Source organism: Botryllus schlosseri, chromosome 9 (assembly GCF_051294905.1).
Source record: "Botryllus schlosseri isolate E-star chromosome 9, Bs_hap1, whole genome shotgun sequence".
NCBI lineage: Eukaryota > Metazoa > Chordata > Ascidiacea > Stolidobranchia > Styelidae > Botryllus > Botryllus schlosseri.
In genome coordinates this window covers 26,610,326-26,632,886 of record NC_137244.1, presented here as the reverse complement: position 1 = coordinate 26,632,886, position 22,561 = coordinate 26,610,326, and the positions used below count along the sequence as shown (strand labels likewise).

The following is a 22,561-nucleotide window of genomic DNA, read 5'->3' as shown; positions in this document are numbered from 1 at the left end:
AGTCGAATTCAATCCTATATTCAACCAAAATTCTCAACAAAGAGAACATCTGGGCCTCCTCCGAGGACACTTTCAAAAAAGTAAAAAAAGAGTACGTATCGTAACCCTAAGCTTCAGGCGATATCATTTGAATATCGGCTGAATACATCAGGGTTACCTGTGAAAGTTCTAGTCATTGTTATCGACTCAAAGATCCGATATCGATCGGGCTGTAATGAATACTAAACATTTTGAGACTCTTCGTCATCACTTTCGTCGTCGCTGTCGTCGATTCTCTTTTCTTTCTTCTTTTTCGTCCCATATTCCTGTCGTGATTCTCCGATATTCCAAATCGATTCCTGTAACTTGTAATGTCGCTCTCCGGCCTTGTCGTTACCGGTTTCAAAAGGTCCAAGCGACATGCCTGCATTTTCCGACACCTTCTTGTTTGGTACCCACTTCACTTGTACGCCACCTCTCGTGAAATTTCGCGCTTGCTGCCTGAAGTCGTACGCCAACGCAGGACTACGTTCTGGAGATATATCTTCCTCGTCGGGGATTGCATTTCGACTCGTCACCGCAATTGGAGAGTCGCTCAGCTGTCTGTACGGCAATGGGTATCTCGGCGTTATCACGGCCTTGTCTAGAACGCTGACATAAATCAGAATCACGAGCACCAGTAGAACAAGAGCAGAGCAACACGCAACTCTGCACCACCACAGAAATCTTGTCATCATTCTCACTATCGATGCCACTCTATAACAACTTCCTTAGCAGTGATGGATGCAGTATGGTTCGAGGACATTGTTGATTGCTGATACGATTGGTGTAAACCTTTGATTAAATTTGTTTGCGCGTCAGATGTAGGTCATCCCTCGGCTTATCTAGGACAGTGGGTCGTTCTGTGCGAATAGTCGTAGCCTACTGACTTGTTACCTTCATATGGGTCAGTCTGGTACACATAAATTTGCCGAAGTCATAATATCACGCAACTGCTCATTCAAGTCGGACAACATTGTATATTGCATATTTGGATTTATAACATCGGTGTATATCGGCCTTTCCATGCATTCCCCGCTGATATATGAATTTATACTTCTTAAAGTTGTCGGTATATCTTGTTTGTTGATATTTCTTGAAAGTTGCAGCAAACAATACGTTCATATTGTTAAATTTATTCCACTGGATGCTTTTCGACTGGCTCTCTTCAGCAGTGAACGCCAGTAAATGAGGTCAACCAAGTTCGAAATATAGGAAGAATTTTGTCGTTGTGGCGTAATAATGACAAGTACAAAGTCGCGAACGGCAGTAAACAGCGCACGTTTACGGTACAGCACACACACAAAATCAGCTGTAAAACCAGTCAAATGATAAAAAACAGTAATGGAAGATTCCCAGCGTGTAGAGATGTTCCTTCTGGCGGCAAAGGATCGGCTTTTGCAGCTTTATAATGGTTGATTCAAGGACCTTTAAATGAAAAAGAGAACGACCACGAGCAACTATGGAAAACTGATTGATATTGTAATGTTTTGCACACTCCGGGTGTTTCAATAGGTGCTGTCCGATGGCAGAATTACATGCTCAGCATGCCCAACAGTTCTCCTGCATGGCTGAAAGCCTCAAGATGAGGAAAACGATTTGCTCTATTCCAGTAACCCAGAATCACAGTCCATCCTCTCATGCTCTGCTGAGAGATATCTTTCCACTTCATCTACTATATTAAAAAAAGGTCAACTTTTCGCCCACCGGAGCGTCACTTCTGTGCAAATTTACGGCATGTCATTCGCATTTTCCTCTAAATATATGACCTAAATTTTCAAAAAAGAGGACAAAATCTCAAAAAAGAGGACAAAAGGGCGTCCTCCGAGGACACTTTCAAAAAAGCCAAAAAAGAGGACAAATCCTCTTAAAAGAGGACGTATGGTAACCCTACCATATTTCCTTGGTTAGATCTGGAGCAATCATCCTTTTTTTCTTGATGTAGTTGAGGTGTTGAAAGTGAACAAGCCTGTGTTAACAATCCTTTATCTTTGCTGCTGTTATGTTTGTCATCGAAGCTAGAAGGTTGTTCGTACACTACAAAGCTAAGCTACTATGATAGCATGGATATTATTCGTCACAATAACTACTATGATTGTACGGTGTAGGCGAAGTAATGCGATGGTGGCTTGGCACTGCATTACCCTTCGCGAGAGGGATATTCTTGTTAACTCGCTGCAAAATGTTGCAGACAAATGCCGGTGAACAATAAGTTCAATTAGAATTAAAATTAGAGTATAGAAACATTTCACAAATTAGATTAGAATTAGAATTAGAGCATAGGAACATTTCGCAAATTAGATTAGAATTAGGCATTTTTCTCTAATTTAGTGAAATTAGATAACTAGAATTATCTCGTTGTGTAAGTCTGACCTCTGTTCTATACCGCCTATACTTTTCATATTTCCTTCAACTGAATCTATATTTTGTGTTTATATAGCTCAGTGATATTATAGATTACTAACCTACGGATAGATACGCAGGGCTCGTCGTTACGCTCCGGCAAGCAGCTACAATTACTGCTGAGCAATCTAGAAGCAGTATAATTGGTGGTGTTATAACTTGCGACCCGAGGGGTGAAATTTAATGAAACTGGTCTTAATCGAGAGCTACTGTCGCACTGATTCTGAGAATACAAATTAAAATCACGTCAAAACATCCCTCCAAATCTAAAAATCGGCATTGTTCTGAACAATCGCTTTACGAAATTGCCATTTTTATGTTCATCGTGTTGCGGTGGTGCCATTGTTGGAACAATGCCGATTTTCAGATTTTGAGGGCTGTTTTGAGGTGGTTCCATATCCCCGACAAGATTTTAATTCGTATTTTCGGAATCATTGCGGCAGTAGCTCTCGATTAAGACCAGTTTGATTACATTTCAGCCTTCGGGTCGCAAGCTATAACTCCACCAATTATGCTGCTTTTAGATTGCTCAGCAACAAGTGTAACTGCTTGCCGGAGCGTAACGACGGGACTTGCGTATCTATCCGTAGGTTAGTAATCTATAGTGATCAGACATGGGGTGATTACTTCGCGAATGTAATCGATTGCGATTACGATTACTTCTGAATGACGCGATTACGATTACGATTACATTGGAAAAGTAATCACAAATTACACACGATTACATATATTTTGCATCTTAGAAGTTATATTGGAAGACAATACATGGATTGTGCTGAAAAGGCCTAATGAGTAAATAACTTTATTTAAAAAAGATGGGACATTTGCTTGTTACGTCATAAAGTACCCATTGCCCATTTTATAGAGGACGTTTTACCGCACCCAATGATTTGCATTCTTGCCAGGTCCACAACTGCCGCACCTCAAATTTCCTAATAGGGTGGGGAGCGAGCTCGAAGGGGACTCAAAAGTATTTCGTAAACCAACACAAACCAACTATTTTCGAGAGATTTCATGAACTTGAAAATTGTTTACGAGCATCGCGATTTAAATGTCTCCAAATAGCTTGATTTTGAAATACATATGTCTTCTCCTCAAGAAAAAAGCATGCATAATTTATAGTAACCGGCATTTAGGTGCCAGTCAATACCGCGCCACGACACACCAAAAGACAAATGCAGTTTCGGCCAATATGCGAATCCACGAAGTGTGCTACTAATGAAAGACATGGGCCGAAACTTGGAGTTTGTATTCATTGTCAATAGCCGCGCTGAGTGGGCGTGACTATTAGTCTGGTCCTTCCAATCTGAGACTACAATGCGAATGCCACCCAGGCACCCACAGAGCAATAAAGACATGGCAATTTGTGTGTGCGTCTCACGCAAGTATTTCTTTTAGTCTGCTACGTTTGGGCCACAACAATATCTTTTCATTATACAACAGACCGGAGATCACGAATTAACAACATACCCTAAAGTAATTATTACAAGATACCAGAGGTTACAATTATGAATTACGTACCCCCAGCTCTTCAGGTAAATCTGACCATCGGGGGCTTAGAGAGGATTAAAAATGAATAGTAATATAATGCAATTACCAATATTATTGACGAAATTAAATCTTCTACCTGTAAATTTACTACCCTATGGGGGCGCAATACCAACGTTTGGAGTGGGGGACGATTTGCTGTTCTTGTCATGATTCTAGCTACGAGCCACGCAAACATTGCTATGACGGCAGGTTCAAATGTTAAGTAAAGAATTGGGAAATAACGATTGGCGCCTGTTTGAAGTACAATCATATGAGAATAAGAGAAAGTGAACATAAAATTCTGCCTTCAACATACAGATAATGTAATGCAAACGACCATTACCAGAAACTGCTCGGTTATGATATATATCAGCAGCTGGTGATTTTTAATGCTTCGTCGTGGAAACCGTAATGTTTTATTTGACGAGTAGGCTACAAAATTTCAAACCTTTGTCCAGTGAACGTTCGTACAACATAAGCCTACTGCTCGCCAAGCAGCAACGGTCAAATTGCGTTTAACCAAGCATAACCAAACATCAATACAAAAGTTACTATTTTAAACTAGACAGAGTGGTGATTAATTATCCTGCTGCGAGGTAGTGGCGTCTGGAATGTATTGATAACCTGATATACAGCACGTTGAGTGTTCTTACAATCACACTAATGTACATCGAATATCTATTCCATGGGTGGCCAACCTTTGCAGCCAAAGGGCCACATTTGAATGACGAACTATTGCGCGGGCCACTAGCCGCGCTAATCGCGAAAATTTTTCGAAGTTCGTAGGTCAATTATATTGTCACTTGACTATATTGCGGGCCTGCTGTATATCGCTGGGCTCAGTTTGCAAGGAATGGACTATATTCGGCACCTGGACATATCGATATCGAAAGCTTTGACCAACATGCGTCTATCATTTTGTGCCTAGGTTTCATAGTCGACGGTCTTTCTGCGAGCGCAAATGCAAGGTCGCATATATTGAACGACGCTTTGTCTCGTAATCGCGAATATAGTTAGACTCAATCTGATACATTAGGCGTTCTTTCATTTTCACAAAGGCGTAACTATATTTAAAGCTAGAAATCGAGTGACAACATGTTGCGTGTAGAAAATTTGTACTTTTGATAAATCCATCGCAAATTATTCTGCTTTATTGTAGTGTACGAATATCTACCAAAATGTGACTGGCTCATGGATCTGCCAATGCGTCGGAACTGATATTTTAGTCATCACATCTCAAGTCTTTCGTCCGGACTAATCAAATTTTTGGTTGGCCTTGCAAGTTCACAATCTTTGCAATCCATTTTTGATAATATTACTAATTTCGGAAATTACCTCGCGGGCCACTCAAAACCTTCTCGCGGGCCACGGGTTGGCCGGCCCTGATCTGTTCACTATGTGTGGATAGCCGGATGCTTTTTACGCAATGACGAGCAAAGCTAATGGGCCACTTCTGACGTAATAATGAGCAGTGGCATTTGAAAATCTGACGTTTGTGCTGTCACTAACTGGTATAATACCTCTTCCTTGTTCACGAATGTTCAGTAGGGCTCTTCAAAATGACGTTTTTTCTCAAATCGTACTGGCTACTTGATAAAATTGTTAGGTTACCTAATTTAAGCCTACACAGAAGATTTGGTTCAATTCCAGCCAGTAACCGCTTTGCTACAGGAGAAGAAAGTTTCTATTTATTATATAAAAATGAATAATGAAAAATTTGAAAATTTTCTGTTTACCCCATCAAAGTGTTAGGGTATCTATAGAAACGATGCTCACCAAATTTGGTTCAATTCCAACCAGTGGAAGCGGAGTTATTGCCGTCGAAAAATTTGGATTTGAATAAAATAGTATTTACGGTGACCGATTCTTTGTTTATTTATTATAGTTCTGCTCACCGTAAATACTATTTTATTCAAATCCAAATTTTTCGACGGCAAGAACTCCGCTTCCACTGGTTGGAATTGAACCAAATTTGGTGAGCATCGTTTCTATAGACAACCTAACACTTTCATGGGGTAAACAGAAAATTTTCAAATTTTTTATTATTTATTTTTATATAATAAATAGAAACTTCCTTCTCCTGTAGCAAAGCGGTTACTGGCTGGAATTGAAGCAAATTTTGTGTGTAGGCTTAAATTAGGTAACCTAACAATTTTATCAAGTAGCCAGTACGATTTGAGAAAAACAGTCATTTTTGAAGAGCCCTAATGTTCAGTTTATGTCATAGTCCTGTACAATGAAAAAGTAATCGCTCTTTCACAAAGAAATCGATTAAATATGGGAAGTAGTCGATTACGATTACGATTACTTCGGAATTTTCTCGAATGTAATCGATTGCGATTACGATTACGATTACTTGAAAATGCTGTAATCGTCGTAATCGATTACGATTACTAATCGCGATTACCCCATGTCTGATAGTGATATCATAGTGTCCTATATGGTGTCGACACAAGCAAATCTCACGGCTCAGTGAAATTGTATCACGTCACAATTTCCATTTGGCTACAGGCAATTTGACGGTCATTTTTAACCGGTTTGCCGAGCATAAAATTTGGTAAAACGGGTATCAATCGAAAACTGACTCTGCACTGATGACGAAAATATAAATTTTATTCCGCTTGCGGCTCTGGAACCCCCACAATCAGCCTCGAATTTTTCATTGTTATGGAGGTTGGCATTGCGACGCAACAATGCCTTGTGGACCTTTTTCTCTCGTTTCGCCAGACAGCATTGTTGCGTCATGAGCTTCTCTCTCGTTTCGCCAGACAGCATTGTTGCGTCCCAATGCCAATCTCCATAACAATGAAAAATTCGAGGCTGATTGTGGGAGTTCCAGGGCCACGAATGGAATAAAATTTATATTTTTGTAATCAGTGCAGAGTCAGCTTTCGATTAATACCCGTTTTACCAAATTTAATGCTCGGCAAGCCGGTCAAAAATGACCGTCAAATTGCCTGTAGCCAAATGGAAATTGTGACGTGATACAATTTCACTGAGGCGTGAGATTTGCTTGTGCCGACACCATATAGGACACTATGGTGATATTATGTATACCATCGATTTGCACGGTTGAGTAATGAAAGATTCTTTTCCCTCAGTCAGTGTGACTTCGAGTGCAGAGAGAGAGAGAGAGAGAGAGAGTATTTATTTTCATCGAACCAAAATACATAACAAACGGCAGTTATGGTGGTACAGAAAATATGCGTGCACAGTATTCGGTATTAGATAGGAATGATCGATAAGACCGTGAAGGTCATCTAGTCTGATCACACCAGCATCAAACAGGTACACTTGACTCTGAACAGTCTGGCTGTAAAAAATGTTTAGTTAAGAAAGGAAAATAGAAAGAAAATTAAACAATGGTAGCAAATTGCATATTGCAAATGCAAAGTACAAGCCCACCAGTCCTTGGGTCTACTTTACTATCAGTATCAGTGTATTAATAATTTCAACATTTCCAAACACCACAAGCATGGGATACAATGAAAATAATAACATTGTGATTTTTCGTCCTGTTTTGCGAGATATAGCTCAGTGATTCGAGCCACTGAGTCATTTTGGTGATACGGTCGGTAGCAATGCGGTAGAGCTAGTTAGTATTTTTATCATTGCGTAAGGTACTTCGATTATTTACGTTGTAAGTTGTCTTCGATTTGGCATCATTAGTCATTACTGCCTTATCCCACATTCTTGAAATGGTAGCGTTTAATAAATAGTACTAGTTTCAAAATGACGTCCGATGCCGAGTATAAAAATAACGATTTTCAGCAACAAGTCAATACCTACGTTGCTTGGGTCAATAGCCAGCTAAAGAAGAAATCCTCGTCTACGCTGGTAAGGGACTTGCGTACCGACTTCAGCGACGGCATCTTGCTGGTTAACCTCCTTGAGATCATATCCGGAGAGACATTGCAGGACGTACGAGTCGACGCCACGAAATACGAAGACAAACTTCATAACGTGAACCTGATACTGAAGTTCCTCAATGCGAAAAACATACGAATACACCATGTCACCGACAGAGACATAATTGACGGGAATATAAAAAGCACGATGCGCCTCATATTAACACTGGCGGCACATTTTAAACCATCTAGTGTTGGCTCGAAAAAATCAGTTAGTACTGCAGTCGTGGCAAATGCGAATGCGGCTTTCAGTCATATGCATGATCACATGAATTCTTCAAGTTCACATAAGAGGTGGAAAAGTAGCACTCCGAGTGATAACAGAACTCGCACATCACAACAAGCTAGTACTCATCGTAAATGTGACGGGTATCAGTCTGAATCATCAGCGGATGGTAGTTTTGTTAACTTGATTCCTTCCAGTGATTCTAACAACTCATGTTTTTGGGAAGGTCATTTGTTGGATTCCCATCGAATGACGCCACTCAGAAGCATGTCTTCGATAAATAGCGAAGTTATTTTGGAATCGAGTGGGAGATTAAGTGGTAATACGGAGCAAGAACAGTTATCCGTGTATCACGATGAATTGCGAAGTGATCTATCCAGCACGAAAGACTTGGTTTCAATGCTGCAACATCTTTTATTGAACGGGGAGATTCCTGATCGAAACGAGGGTGGGGATGATGCACAAAAATGTCTACCGTTAGAGGCCTGGTCTGGTAATGAAGATGGTTTAATTGTTCAATCGCAATTGGATATATCTCGACATGAAAACAGCCGATTGAAAAGCGAACTCGCGGACGTGCGGAAAGAATGCCGCACGGCACACGCGACCAAATCTGCCATGAATTCGCGATTTCAGCAACAAGATAAAGAACTCGTTTCTCTCAGACAGCAAATGTTAAAGATGAATTTTACGAACGAAAATTTACAACAAGATAAGGAGTATTTAGAAGCGGAAATCTCCTCACTGAAGCGTGCGAATCAAGCGCTATCCGGCGACCTCGCTGATAAGAACATGACTGTAAAGCATCTTCGAGATCAAATGGATCTAATGTCGTCGCAGGTTAGGAAATTTGACAGTGACAGAAGGCATAAACATGACTCTGTGCAACAACTTGAAATGCAAGTCCGAGATTTGAAACATCAAATCAAAATTTTGCACCGGTACAAGCAACCCAACCCTCAAGGCAACGAAAGTACTATCATAAAAGAGTCATTAAACAGTTTGAGGAGCTCCCTCTCTCCTCAAGATGCAAGACGTCATATTTTAGATACACTGGAACAATCTTTCAATTCGTTCTCAGAAAGCGTACGTAAATCTCCGGCAAAATCTCCGTATCGCGCTAAAAAAGAATTCGTCATCAGTCCGTCTATTTCAAATTCTCCGAGAACTAGACACGGAAGGGAGCAACGCTCTGACTCTACGAGTATAATATATTTTTACGACTCTAATATGACGCCATTTCGAGGTTCTATCAACAAGAAGATAGGCGAAATCACTCTGAAAGACGTCAAAAGCATTCTGCATACGTCAGATCAATATACGTTCAATTTTAAAGCGTTGGACCCCGAATTTGGAACCGTTAAAAAGGAGGTCGTTCATGAAAATGACATTGTGCCAGGTTGGGAAGGCAAAATTGTGGCGTGGCTTGATAAAATGCATGAGAACGGAAACCAGTAGATTATGATGGTTTGTCCATTATGTCTCGGTGAAAGGTCGATGGGTTCGATTTTTGAGTTGTAGATATAGGCACAACAATATCAGATATTACAGGAGGGAGGTGCAATCGACTATTAGGCTCTTTGAAATTCTCTGTTGCAGAGCATATGATCAAGACTCGAAAAATGAAATGAAGCTTGTCTTGTCACAGTTTCAAACTTTCGAGGTGACACTTGGATCTTTGCAATTATTTGCAACTAATGCAAATTTCCGCCATTGAAACAATGTCCTGCTTGCGGTATTGCGCCATAAATTGCAGTGACACATTGTTCCAGAGACCGACATAGTGGCTTCTCTATACTTAATTAAACTCTTCACTGTGACTGGCATTCCGCAGGTATTGACGATTAACACTACCTTTGGTGTGGTAGTTGTTCCTCTGCAATACTTGAGCTATTTTCTGATGCCATTGAATTTTGTTCAATGATTTGACCCAAGACAAATATCAATGTCCAGACTTTGCGGATTGATATAGACCGAATACATAGCGGTGTAGGAATGTCCCAGCTTAAAGTATTTCCAGTAACCGCACTGTGTTGTATGTTGCATAAATGCCGCGTAATTAATATATAATGATTGATAAATGTGCTCACTTTATTAAGTACTTGGTGGCATTGGCCGCTTTTCAAGTCACTGTCATATCCGACCAAGTGTATGGGTATACCCTTATTTGTCAATGACATATAAAATTGCATCAAATTTTTTATGGTCCGCCTTATTGCAAGTCCTTGATGCCTTTTCGCGCTTGATTGTTGAGAGTAGGCCTACGTTCTCGTATAGTTATTTTGAGGCAAGTTCATCATATTCAAGGATGCTATGTTGGCCTAATTATTCAAATCTATGTATGAACAGTCCTAAATAACTTTTACGATACAATGTTCAGAACGATACACGACTGTTGTCATTGATCATAATCTTGCGTCACGCGACAATGTTCAAGTTTCACCCAGAAACGAATATGTTGGTAGTATTTCAGAAAATGTATATTGTCAACTCTTTGCTCAACAATTGCTGATACAACATCCATGAATTTTGTTAACTACCAACCTGTGAATTCTGTGAATATTTGTTTCGGTATTCTTTAGTGGCTGACCATTCTGGGGATTCCCTGACTAAATTGTTGGGTTGCCTAAGAAACGCTGCACAAAAAGTTCTGAATTTATTATAAAAATATTGAAGATTGTTTTTTCAAATTGCATACATTAAACACCACGAAATTGTGAAGTTGTCTAAAAGAACAATGCCTAATGATTTTTGGTCACTTCTAACCAGTAGAAGCGATGTTATTGCAGTTGGAAATTTTGGATTCACAAAAATAGCCGACGGTGGTTAATCTCAGAATTACGCATGAAAAACTCAAATAACTTCGCTGCTATTGGTTGGAATAAAATCGAATTTGTTTTGCATCTTTTTTAGGCAACCCAACAATTTAATCAGTGAATCCCTGGAATCTGGAAAAAAGGTTATTTTTGAATAACCCTACTGTCCATGACTGAGCTATTTATGATCTGTGTGAAATTTCTTTATATTCACTGTGTAGTGTAATTTGTATACCATTCGTCAACTTTTGCTTACATCGTTTTACAAGGATCTACTGAATTGCTTCAAGGTCACAGCATACATATTACCCAAAGTGTATAAACAAGACCATTTAAGAGGTTGCCTACTGTATGCTCCCACTAGTAGTGAGCGAGTTGACCATATAATATATAATATTCCTTTTCCTCAATCTAAGTTTGATGTTCAATAACTTACCGGGCAAGACTTGCGCTGTCTTTGCATTATGATTTCCAAAGGTATCCAGATACTGTGCCATTACAAGCATTGTATACCCCAATACCCGTCTTGAAATGGTTTATTAATAATAATTAGTATCCTACAAGAATTAACAATAGAAATGTTTTCAGCATTGTAAATTTCTGTTCATTTGTTTTGTTATTGTGTTGAAATTTGATCTGGCATTATTAAATGAGAAGCACAATGAAATTTCCTTTGTGTTTGTTCTTTAATTCGTTATTGTACACATTGATTTATCGTATTAAATGCCACTCTTGAGTATGAAACACTGTACTATTGTGTGTAGTAGCTGCATATTCCTGATGGGGATAGTGTCTCAACATCTTTGCGAATAAAGTTCATGTTTGTGTGTGATTTGAACTTTTCAATCATATCTCAATGACCCGTCATCTCTGAAATTGAATAGAACACTGCTAATAAGCCTTTTTGAGTCGAGTAACACTAATAACAGTAATATAGACTGGAAAGTGCGGAATATTTTGAATAACGAGTTATGACAAAATGAGGTTTCAAGCTCTCATAGTGGGAACACATTATTGAAACTATATTTCCAGTGTGCACTGAATAAAATTTTGTTACTTGACTCGAATCAGGAACCGTCACAATTGTTACTTGAAACGTTATGCTCAGGAGCTCAGCCCAAAATCAGCGCTGATGACAGCTACATGTTTAAATTTGACCATTCTATGTGTGACTACCTGAATGTGATTAGCTTACAGTATGCCATCTGTCTCAACCTCTGACGATTTATTTTGTTTAGGCAATACATCTGTAAATTATTTAATGAAATCACGTTGATCAAAATGACGGAGTCCCTGTCGCGAAGCTCGTCGATGGTTGATGATGAAGAAGTGTTTGAGATCACGGACTTCACGACGGTGTCGGATTGGGAAAAATTCATCGCTCAAATAACAGAAGCCGTGTCCGACTGGCAACTGGCTTGCACGGACAGCTACAGGCCTCTGCGGAGAGAGGAGCTCACGTCAGGAAAATGGGAGCAGCTGAGCCGAGAAATAAGGTTGGTGCATTCACATTGAATATTATTTGGTGTTTTTTCGCCATACCTATCTCAATGGACTTTTTCACAATGCTGTGGTTGATATCGACTTCATAGATACGGTATGCCCATTCCTGCTAACACATGTAGCTTTGAAGAGCTTCTTGGAGGTACAGAACTTCAATATACAATTGAATATACTATTCAATTGTACATGTAGCTTTGTACTACATGTTTCGTATTTGTGATACAACCAATCGAGGTTTCAAGGCTTCCGCAGTGGAAAACACTCTTGAAACTATAATTTTCACTGATAAATCAACTCTAGTGGCAAGGGGTGTATAATTTCAGTGCACTACTCAAGAAATCATCTCTCGCTGATCAAATCGTTGTGCCTGGCCGTAATTATTGGTCTGTAATACAAGTCTATTTCAAATGCCAGAAGTATGGTACATTTAAAAAAATGTACACAATACATGCCAAAACGCCCACAACAATTCGTCAGAGCTGTTTTATTTTTATTTTTCAAGGCGCATTCACTATTTTTTCCATGGTCATGATGGGCTATCTAATAGATCAATGCAATACTTTGCAGTGGCGATATATTCAACAAGGGAAGCAAAAACACTTGAAGGCTTTAGGGGTTGGAATTTTGGCATTATTAGGCTGAGCTGGGTGTCAGATTGAAATCATTCTATTCGTTCGTTACACGGCATTGTGTGTCTTGAGCAGATAAAAACAATAGAACCGATGGTTATAATTACGTTGAGAACCCTGTCTTAGTTGAATTCGTTACTTGTGTCGTAAACTTCAACTATGCATAGCAGAATGTAACTTCAAGTGACCAATTTGGTCAAGTTTCCCGTTTTGTATTTCACAAGTGTGTGTCAAAAGCTCTTCAGAGACATAGTCTGATTGTTTATGATAAGGAGTGGCGAGCTGTCATGTTGATTTTGAAGTCCTACAAAGTAAGCTGTAGGCCTACTAAGTTGTAGGCTGAAAAAAGTGAGCTCTCAATATGGCTGCTTCACCGACTATTTTTATATAAATTAGGGAAGTCTAGGCCTACGTATTTTGGATCACACCGATAACGCTGTAAGCATGTAGTAAGTTACCCGGCATGGTATCGCTTGAAGTGCCATTGATATTTTAAAGAAATGACAAACTTCATCTTGATTATCTTATTTATTCTGTACACAGACGTGTGGTCCAATTTGTGAAATCCAATTGCATGTTGACGGCCTCCAATACATCGTCATTGAATTAAGTGTTAACAACTGTGTAATTATTCATCTACAGCTGCATGTTTATAGCCACAGGTTGAACACTAATGTGTTTGAGCAGTGGTTCAACCTGTGGGTCATAGCACCTAAAATTGCGAGATTTGAAGTTCAAAACACCTCAGTTGCTGCCACTCAATCAGGCATTATTATAACATCAAATCGAGTGCATTCCTATGAGAGTTTATTTATTCACTCATTCATTCAAAAAATCCTTTAAAATATTTCACTATTACTGGACAAGATTCCACATTTCCATTCCCTTCACTGCCTCTACTTTGGCATAAAAACAAACTATTTCTTGCAAATGTCAAGTATACTACAATAAGCTGGTTTAAAATACCGTCATTTTCCGAATATAGTGCGCCCCCATGTATATAATACGCACCCTTAAAATGACGTGTATATTCTGGGAAAAAGCCTGTACCCATGTATAGTACGCACCCTGCATTCGCAGTACATGAGTACATGAATAGTTGCGGTTTAGTATTCGATGTTGTTCTGTTTGATGATGTCACTGTCGAACAATCATGACATAATGATCGCTAATCATAATACAATTAATGGCATCGTCTCTAAACGAGAGTGGATAGTAGCCAAAGCCTGTGAGGTCGGCGATGCGATAGCTCAGGCCAGCGACACATGACATCTTGCGCACGTGGCCGATTGCAATTACAGATGCGATTGCTCAGGCCAACGGTTATGTCGCGCGCACCAGTCCGGTTGGAGATGCGACTGATTACGCAAGCGATTATATCTTGCGCACATGGCCTCTTGTGTATGCGATTGTTAAAAGGCCTGTCGTTGATGCGATGAATCGACAAGGATTGCCGCGCACGCTTGTAGCAATCAGCGACCTAATTTAGCTCGCGTACAAACGGCAAACCAACTCACCAAGAGATCGCGTGCTTTGCAGACGACTCTCCTTAATTAGAAACACGCTTTTCGTTGATTGGCAACACCTTCTCTATTTGGCAGCGCGTTACACTCTGTAATACGAATTATGGGGCCAAATGGCTAGAGGTGCTGCGCGATTTAAACAAACATGAAGAAAGGTGTGATTTCAAGTTTTTGATCGAGGGATTATTTTTTTCAAGGCTTGCTGTACCCATGTATAATACGCAACCCCCTATTTTAGGGCAAAAAATCGGTAAAATTTTGCGCACTATACATGGAAAATACCGGTATCACTTCCAGCCATAATCAGTTGAGCTTGCCAGAAAAGTTTATCAAGTGACGCTCAGGTCCCAAAATACAGTTTTTCTTTCACATTATCAGTTGGTTGACTAAAAAAAAGGTCAACTTTCTGGCCTGGCTCCCAAAATACCCGCCGGACCGGTACTTCGGTGCTGATTTACGGTAGCTAAGTCGATTTTGCCATATACTTCACCAAAATTCTCGAAAAAGAGGACATCTGGGCATCCTCCGAGGACACTTTAAAAAAAGTTGAAAAATAGGACAAATCCCCTTAAAAGAGGTCGTAGGCCTATGGTAGCCCTATCAAAACATGTTTTTTCAAACAGATAAACGACCGTTTCTGACCCTATTTTTTTCAATTACTGCTCCTGATATACTAGACTTGAATATTTCATACAGAATGTAACTTGGTCCAGTTATTCGCAATGACTCGAGTACAAGTCGAGTCGATACACAAAAGGGGCTCAAGCCAAGTCGAGTCAACAAAAAATTATGAGTCGAGTCACGACTCGAGTCATTACAACCGTGATGTATTCAGATTTTCCAACGCCATATTCATGATGACGCTGTATCGATTGACACAATCGAGCGATGAAGATGAGTATTTCGAAGAGAGCGATAACTCTGCGGAGGACGTAGTTCACTTTCCGACATGCTTGACCGACATGATGTCCATGGACAATGATTTCCCACCGCGAGCTCACTGCTTGGTGCGGTGGTACGGATTCCGTTCGTTCGTAACGCTATCTCTCATTGCAACGGGGACCGTCGGGGGTGCCAATTTGACTAGCGAGTCAAAATGCAATCTGTTGCTGAGCTCGGCTTGTATGGTTCTGTCGGAATCGGGCTGCGAAGTGCCGCTTTTTATTCAGATTCAACAGAACTGGAGGAAAATGTTTACTGGTGTGTCTCCTTTTCCTACAATACCTAGAGGAGGTCGAGTACCCGAAGTAGGTTTTGTAAGGGTTACCATATTTTCGAATCCGTGAAGGAGGACACTTCTAACAGGCTGCAAAAGTTGCTATATCTGACAAGAAAACCGGTGATTTTCAAATTTATGCAACTAATGTCATTCGGTTGACTAATAAACAAGGTCATTTTTCCAACTCAACTCCCGAAATACTCATCTCTTGTCTATTCGGCCCACATTTCGCGTTATTGGTGGTCATTTTGGTGTTCTTAGGCTAAAAATGAGGACAAATTGCTAAATAGAAGGACATTTGGGCGAAGGGAGGACATGTCTTGAAAGAGAAGGACAAATCCTCTTGAAGGAGGATGTATGGTAACCCTAGTTTTGTGTACGGTACTTATAATTTTAGACTACTGCTACCTGATGTTTTTAAGTTTTTTTTTATGCACAACTAGGCCTAGAATGCTTACTTTTTCTCTTAATTGTGAATCACTGTTTTTCCTTGTACCGCAGTAGACATTTACGACAGTAGGGGTCTTCAAAAATGACTTTTTTTCTCAAATCGTACTGGCTACTTGCTAAAATTGTTAGGTTACCTAATTTAAGCCTACACACCAAATTTGGTTCAATTCCAACCAGTGGAAGCGGAGTTATGGCCGTCGAAAAATTGGGATTTGACTAAAATAGTATTTACGGTGGGCACCACTATAATAAATAATTAAAGAATTGGTCCCTGTAAATACTATTTTATTCATAATCCAAATTTTTTGACAACAATAACTCCGCTTTCACTGGTTGGAATTGAACCAAATTTGGTGAACATTGTCTCTATAGACACCCTAACACTTTCATGGGGTGAACAGAAAATTTTCAAATTTTTTGTTATTTACTTTAAATAGAAACTTTCTTCTTCTGTAGTAATGCGGCTACTGGCTGGAATTGAACCAAATTTGGTGTGTAGGCTTAAATTAGGTAACTTAACAATTTTATCTAGTAGCCAGTACGATTTGAGAAAAAAAGTCATTTTGAAGACCCCTATTACGACAGTGCTTCTACTTCTACTTGAGTACCAACGATGACTATTTTCACCACATCTGCCAATACTAGAAATGTTTGCCAGTTGTGTCGTCCGTAACCATTGTGAGTAATTGTGACAAGAACCTTGCGTCACTTCAACTGAATATACTTTTTGAAAGTATATTGCAATTTCGAATACGACTCCTCCGCAAGCAAATCTTCTTCTGAAAACTACTTATTTGGTCAATCTCTACTTCCACTTGAAGTAGTTTTGGAAAGAGCTACTTCAACTTGAGTAGCACCGACTACTTCGAACAATTCTGGTTATTATAGAAGTGAAAAAAGAGGACCCCAAACTAGTAACGAATTCGCATAATCTCTACTTGAAACAATTCGTTTCCAATATACAATTGCATAATAGACTCATTTTCAAATAAACTCGACTTACTCGAGTATTTTCGGTGACACTCGTCAGGGGTAGTAACCGTCAGCAACTTGTAGGGAATTGAAAAGAACATTGTATATCAACAGTGGCGTACAATGATATACAATATCACCTTCTTTTCAACTCTCTCCTAGTTGGTGAGGCTTCTTACCCCTGACAAGTGTGAGCTGAAAATATTAGGGTTTATTTCAATATCAATATATTGTTCAACTGCATATCGATAGTCTCCAATAGTCTCATCATTCCTTATTTTTGCATTTCAGGAAGATGCGTAGGCACGGGCATGCAGTGCGAATTCGAGATGGTCCACATGAAAAAGTGTCCCCCGCAATACAGACACTTATCCGGACTTTTGCACGTCTTCAAGTCGAAGATCGGCAGAATTCAAAACTCTATCGTCATATCCGCGAGATTCACATACATCCTGTCCGATTGGGGCAGCAAGGGAGTTTGGCCTGAAGAACAGATCGACCCTGAGATAGCGGCTCAAACTTTAGACAAGCTGTTATTTGGATGTCTCGAAGACCCAGTCAGTGATTTACATTTATCAGCTGTGTTGCCTTCAGTATACGATAACATGATAGCTGAAAATGACATTCACTCTGATTTTAATCCGTTGATAGCACCAGTGTGGGCTGTAAAAATATCATACACCGACAATCCAGAATGCTTATTAAGCAGCTATCTTCGAGATTTCCTCAAATTGATCTCGGCTACAGACACGTTCAATGGGTTAATCACTACCGCTCAAAATGATTCGGAGCAAGATATGGGACTGGCTCTTAGTAAATTGACAGATTCTTCTCACAAAGTCAAACAAATGGTGCCTCTCATGCCTCAGCTGACTAGTGGGATATCTAAAATCGTAGAGACTGGTAAATCAGTTCGTGCTAGTAGATTGAAGCATTCTGCTCGCGTTACAACTGGTCCTGTTTCACAAACGATGTTGGAATTGATTATGGAGTACTTGTTTCAAGAATCTGATTTGACTGAGGAAGACGAGGATGATTTTGCCCACAAATTAGAGCATCAACTGAAATCTGCCCCGCCAGATAGTTTGACGTACCGTCTCGCTATCTGCCTGTGTGTGATGAATTATTGTCACGGAGGTCTGGCCGCGATAGCACAAGTTTGGCACGAGTTTATTCAAGAACTGAGGTATCGGTTTGAAAACGGGGTCTTAATTGATGGTATCGAGTCGGAGAATCCTGATTTACGATGCTGTTTGCTGCATCAGAAGTTGCAGATGCTAAACTGTTGCGTTCAACACAAGAATGCGAGGGAACGGAAGCTAAGTCAGTCGTTTGATGATGATAGCATACAGTCAGAAACGTCAAAGTCGGCTGAAAGGAAGAATATCGATTCTTGCGAGATGGAAACTGCAAAAATATCCAAGTATGTTTTGAATACTTGTACTTGTTATTCTACTTTCACTTCCAGTTGGGTTATTCAGAAATAGCTACTTTTAGCTACTACCGCTTGTATAATTACTAGGGCCATTTTTATATGACCTTAAAAAATCAATAATATGACTTCATTTTTGGGAAATATGACTGTATATGACTTTATGTGAAAATTGTGTATTTTTACATGCAAAAAACGTCAGTCACGGAACTAAAGAGTAAAACATACGCAGCATAACAGTAATACACGTCCATTTTTTAAAATTTTAAACCACTATTGTAGTACAGTTTCATGTAGTGTGGAGTCTTTGAAGTTACGATTTGGACGTAAAATGACTTTAGTAAGGAAAATGAGCGCTCCACAGACGCTGATGTGGGTTGAGACTTCTGCAGTTTTGCATAAAGAGCTGGTGTAATGTCTTTTCTTAGTAGCTCCATAATTTGTTTTTGTCCAATCGCTTCTTAGTGTAATTTCTGAGCTCAAGCGGATCTTTTTCAGATGCTGATGGGCATCTTTGATGGTGTACCTACAACTTTTCATTTTGAGTATCAAGTTTGAAATATTGTTATAGTAGAGGAATATTTCTCTTAACTGACTAGTCAACTTAAGATCGTTGACTGAATTTTTGACGCTTTTTACAATAACTCCTTCACCTTCCTATGCGTTGAGTATTTCTTCAACTTGTGGATGTCTCTCGGCATCAAATTTAGCAGAATTCACAACCAGCTACCCAAACGAGTAGCTGCCTTATTTTCTTAGTGTTTGATTGCTTCACCGTTTAAATATGTATTTTTAATTTAAAGTTTACAATGATGTGACTTTATAACTAAAAAATATGACTATATAACTTATAAAGCTGACTTATGACCTAACCAGGAAAATATGACTTTATAACTTTCTTAATATACCTCATAGGGATGCGGTTTTTGCGTTAAAATTGATTTCACGACTTACTGATGCATAGAAAAATGGCCCTAATAATTACGTAGAAATTTATGGCATTCTACTTCAGTATGGTATGCAATTGAGCAATATTTTCATGTTGAAATGAACCTGAATATTTTCGGGTGACACTGGTCAGGGGTTGTCAATTGTCACCAACTAGTAGTCAAGTTCTCTAGCAGTTGGTAACGAATATCCCCCGACTATTGTCAGCCGAAAATATTCTGATTTATTTCAGTATGAATATATTATTCAATTTTATATTGAAGTTCTGTACCTCTGAGAGTCACTCCTACCTGAGTAGTAACGCTGGCTACCTTGACCAGCTCGGATTATATATTGTAGGAGTGAAAAAGCAAATGCGAACAACAAATGTGAAGATGCCGCTTCCACTGAGACAGAAGATGTAAAAGAATCTCCAATCAAAAGTGATGATGTAACAAAGAAATCAGAAAATGTAGTTGAAGAACCAGAAAATGATTCAGAAGAGTCGACCGTTTGCGTTGAGCGTAAAGAATCATCCTCGAATTTCAAATCGAACTCGTGGCAGGATGAAGTCAGTTCGATCGAGGACGAGTTTTTCGATTGTGACGAAGGTGATCAATCTGACCTTCCCCTATCTGATAGAGATATGGATAGTGAGACTGCTCCTTGCAATGAGTCACCGGAAAACCGAGTTGAATCTACACACGAACTCCAAAACGATAGCGCAACTGCAAACTATTTGGATATCCCAACAGATCATAATGTGAAACCGGACGGGCGATTAGAACCATTTGAAAACGCATATTTACTTCATTACGATGTCCCTTTGTATATTCCTATTACTCAAGAACCGGCTCCAGTCACAGAAGACATACTAGAAGAACAGACAAAGATTTTCTCAAGTTTGGGAGACTCTGTCGAAGGTGCTTCATTAAGACGTAAGATGCAATCGGCATCTTTGTTGTCTGACATGGAATCTTTTAAAGGCGCAAATCCAGGCTGTATCCTGGCTGATTTTGTGAGGTGGTACTCTCCTAGAGACTATGAGGTAATCAACGGAACTGGTCAGTTGTCAGACAGAATGAAATTGCCCGGAAATTTGTGGCAGACAATGTGGGCTAATGCGAAGGCTGTACCGGCGCGTCGGCAGAAAAGATTGTTTGACGACACAAAAGAAGGAGAGAAAGTGCTACATTATTTGTCGTCTCTACGGCCGAATGAACTTGCCTTGAATTTGATGCCGATATGTTACCACGAAGCTATTGGGATTCTAGATAAAGAAAGTGCAAAAGGTCTTCCAAGTTTGGTTACCCTACACAGCCAAATTCTGTCGCAATCATCCAAAGTATTCCAAGGCAATTACACGACCGAAAATCTGTCTAAGTTGGAAGATATTTTGCAGAAAATACAGTTTACAGAGACTCTGATCGCGCGGATCAAGTCTTTGAAGCATAAGTTCAAGAATGTTACCAATATCGATGATTTTGTGCAGAGTGTTATTGAAAATCCGGAGGTTATTTTGGAAGACGCTGCCAGCGGGGAGTTGGGGAATGTGATCAAACAGTATTTCCTCGATCAAGCCATGGCGCAGGTCACGCCGCATTATTCGACGGAGAGTGAGAGTTTAGTGAAAACTCCATCCTTTCCTGCTCCTAGAGGACGGGAGTATATACTGAGGACCACTGCGGCAAAGCCTTCCGCGCAATCTCGCATATTGCCTCATAGGATGTACGCTGTTTTGATAAATGGGGAGTTTCGGTTAGCTGGAGCTTTTTCGAGCGACACTGTATTCTTTTGATGTGTGAAATGTGAGAGCTATAAATCATATTTATGAGTCGTCGGTGAAAGTTGACCATCTGCCATCAATCTTATATTTGTTTTAGGGATGACTTCTACTATAGTGATTATGTGTAATTGAACAAGATGAATTGTTCTATTTGAGTTTGACGCAGTGTGGGTGGTGGCTGGGTGATCCAATTCCGAGTATTGAGCTTATAGTCGAATATTTAGGTGTCATGTTTGAGGTCAGAAGGAAAATGATGCCTAACAACTAGAATGTTTTCAGTTTACATTGCAATTGAAAACCAGATTTGAAGTAGAGCTGAACTTGCAATTTAATTGAATTCAGAATTAGAAAGAGATCACAACAATTATGAAGTTCGTTCTCGTAAGCATGATTAAGTCAAAATCCACTAGATTAGAATTACATTACCGACCTTTTGCTATAATTAGCCTAATTGTGCAAGTCTGCTATGGCAATTTGTGACAATTATGAGAATAGATCACTGCTTCACATGTTGTACGTGTCGTCAGCATCTAGTAGAGAATTCAAAAGAATATTGTATATTAACAATCACATCAAATATAACGTCACTGGTATGAAAATTCGAGTAATCGAGGCAAACAGATGGCTTATGTTCAATGTACCATTTTAAAATTATACATGAAATTTTGCTGACACTAACTAGGTTGGCGGAATTTGATCAAAGTCGACTCCGTGACACACAAATTCTATGAAAATAATAATATGCAAAGTTGATGGTGTGCATGAAAATAATTCTAGGTCTTCGTTTTAAAGGGGAACCGCACTCTAAATATGATGTGGTCATATGTTTTCCACGTACTACATGAAGAAATGATGTGACTACAATGTGGAGGTTGCGTTGAGAAATCGGGTCGAGTGCAAATGAGATATCGTGCCAGTAATTTCACAACGGGTTAAGCAGTGGAGACTTCCGAAGTTCCGTGGGGATAGTCGGAATTTTCGTTCAACTGCAGTTCCTTAACGATGAATTTCCGAAAAAAACTGTCGTGGCCAAAATTTTTTTCCCGATTTCCTCGTTAATTGGAGACCACATCAGTGCAGTGCCCCTTCAAGTTCAACTCAAGTCAGGGTTGTAACCAAGTCACAAGTCAATCTCACTTTTATAGTTTTGACTCGGGTCATTTTCAATTCACCACCGAGTCATGGTATTATGACTCGAGTCGAGTCCAAGTCATTCTGT

The 22,561-nt window shown here is 39.6% G+C and overlaps 2 protein-coding genes across 2 annotated transcripts; both read left to right on the top strand.

Moving 5' to 3' along the window:
* Nucleotides 1-7,542: 7,542 nt before the first annotated feature.
* LOC145446013 (dixin-like) lies at nucleotides 7,543-12,139 on the top strand. The gene has a single exon (XM_080324199.1). It carries the CDS (start codon nucleotides 7,684-7,686, stop codon nucleotides 9,541-9,543), a length of 1,860 nt encoding a protein of 619 aa, XP_080180325.1. The 5' UTR covers nucleotides 7,543-7,683; the 3' UTR covers nucleotides 9,544-12,139.
* A 43-nt stretch (nucleotides 12,140-12,182) lies between these two features.
* LOC145446012 (rab3 GTPase-activating protein catalytic subunit-like) lies at nucleotides 12,183-21,492 on the top strand. Its single transcript, XM_080324198.1, has 4 exons — nucleotides 12,183-12,397; nucleotides 15,392-15,756; nucleotides 17,489-18,620; nucleotides 19,917-21,492. The coding sequence occupies exons 1-4, from the start codon at nucleotides 12,183-12,185 to the stop codon at nucleotides 21,352-21,354; spliced, it is 3,150 nt and encodes a 1,049-aa protein (XP_080180324.1). The 3' UTR covers nucleotides 21,355-21,492.
* Nucleotides 21,493-22,561: the final 1,069 nt, after the last annotated feature.

Bases quoted from the DNA above. Each gene is read 5' to 3' on its own strand.
- LOC145446013 (XM_080324199.1), top strand. From the start codon at position 7,684: ATGACGTCCGATGCCGAGTATAAAAATAACGATTTTCAGCAACAAGTC.
- LOC145446012 (XM_080324198.1), top strand. From the start codon at position 12,183: ATGACGGAGTCCCTGTCGCGAAGCTCGTCGATGGTTGATGATGAAGAA. The intron at 12,398-15,391 runs GTTGGTGCATTC...TGATGTATTCAG, and splicing joins CAGCTGAGCCGAGAAATAAG to ATTTTCCAACGCCATATTCA. The intron at 15,757-17,488 runs GTGTGTCTCCTT...TTTGCATTTCAG, and splicing joins CTGGAGGAAAATGTTTACTG to GAAGATGCGTAGGCACGGGC.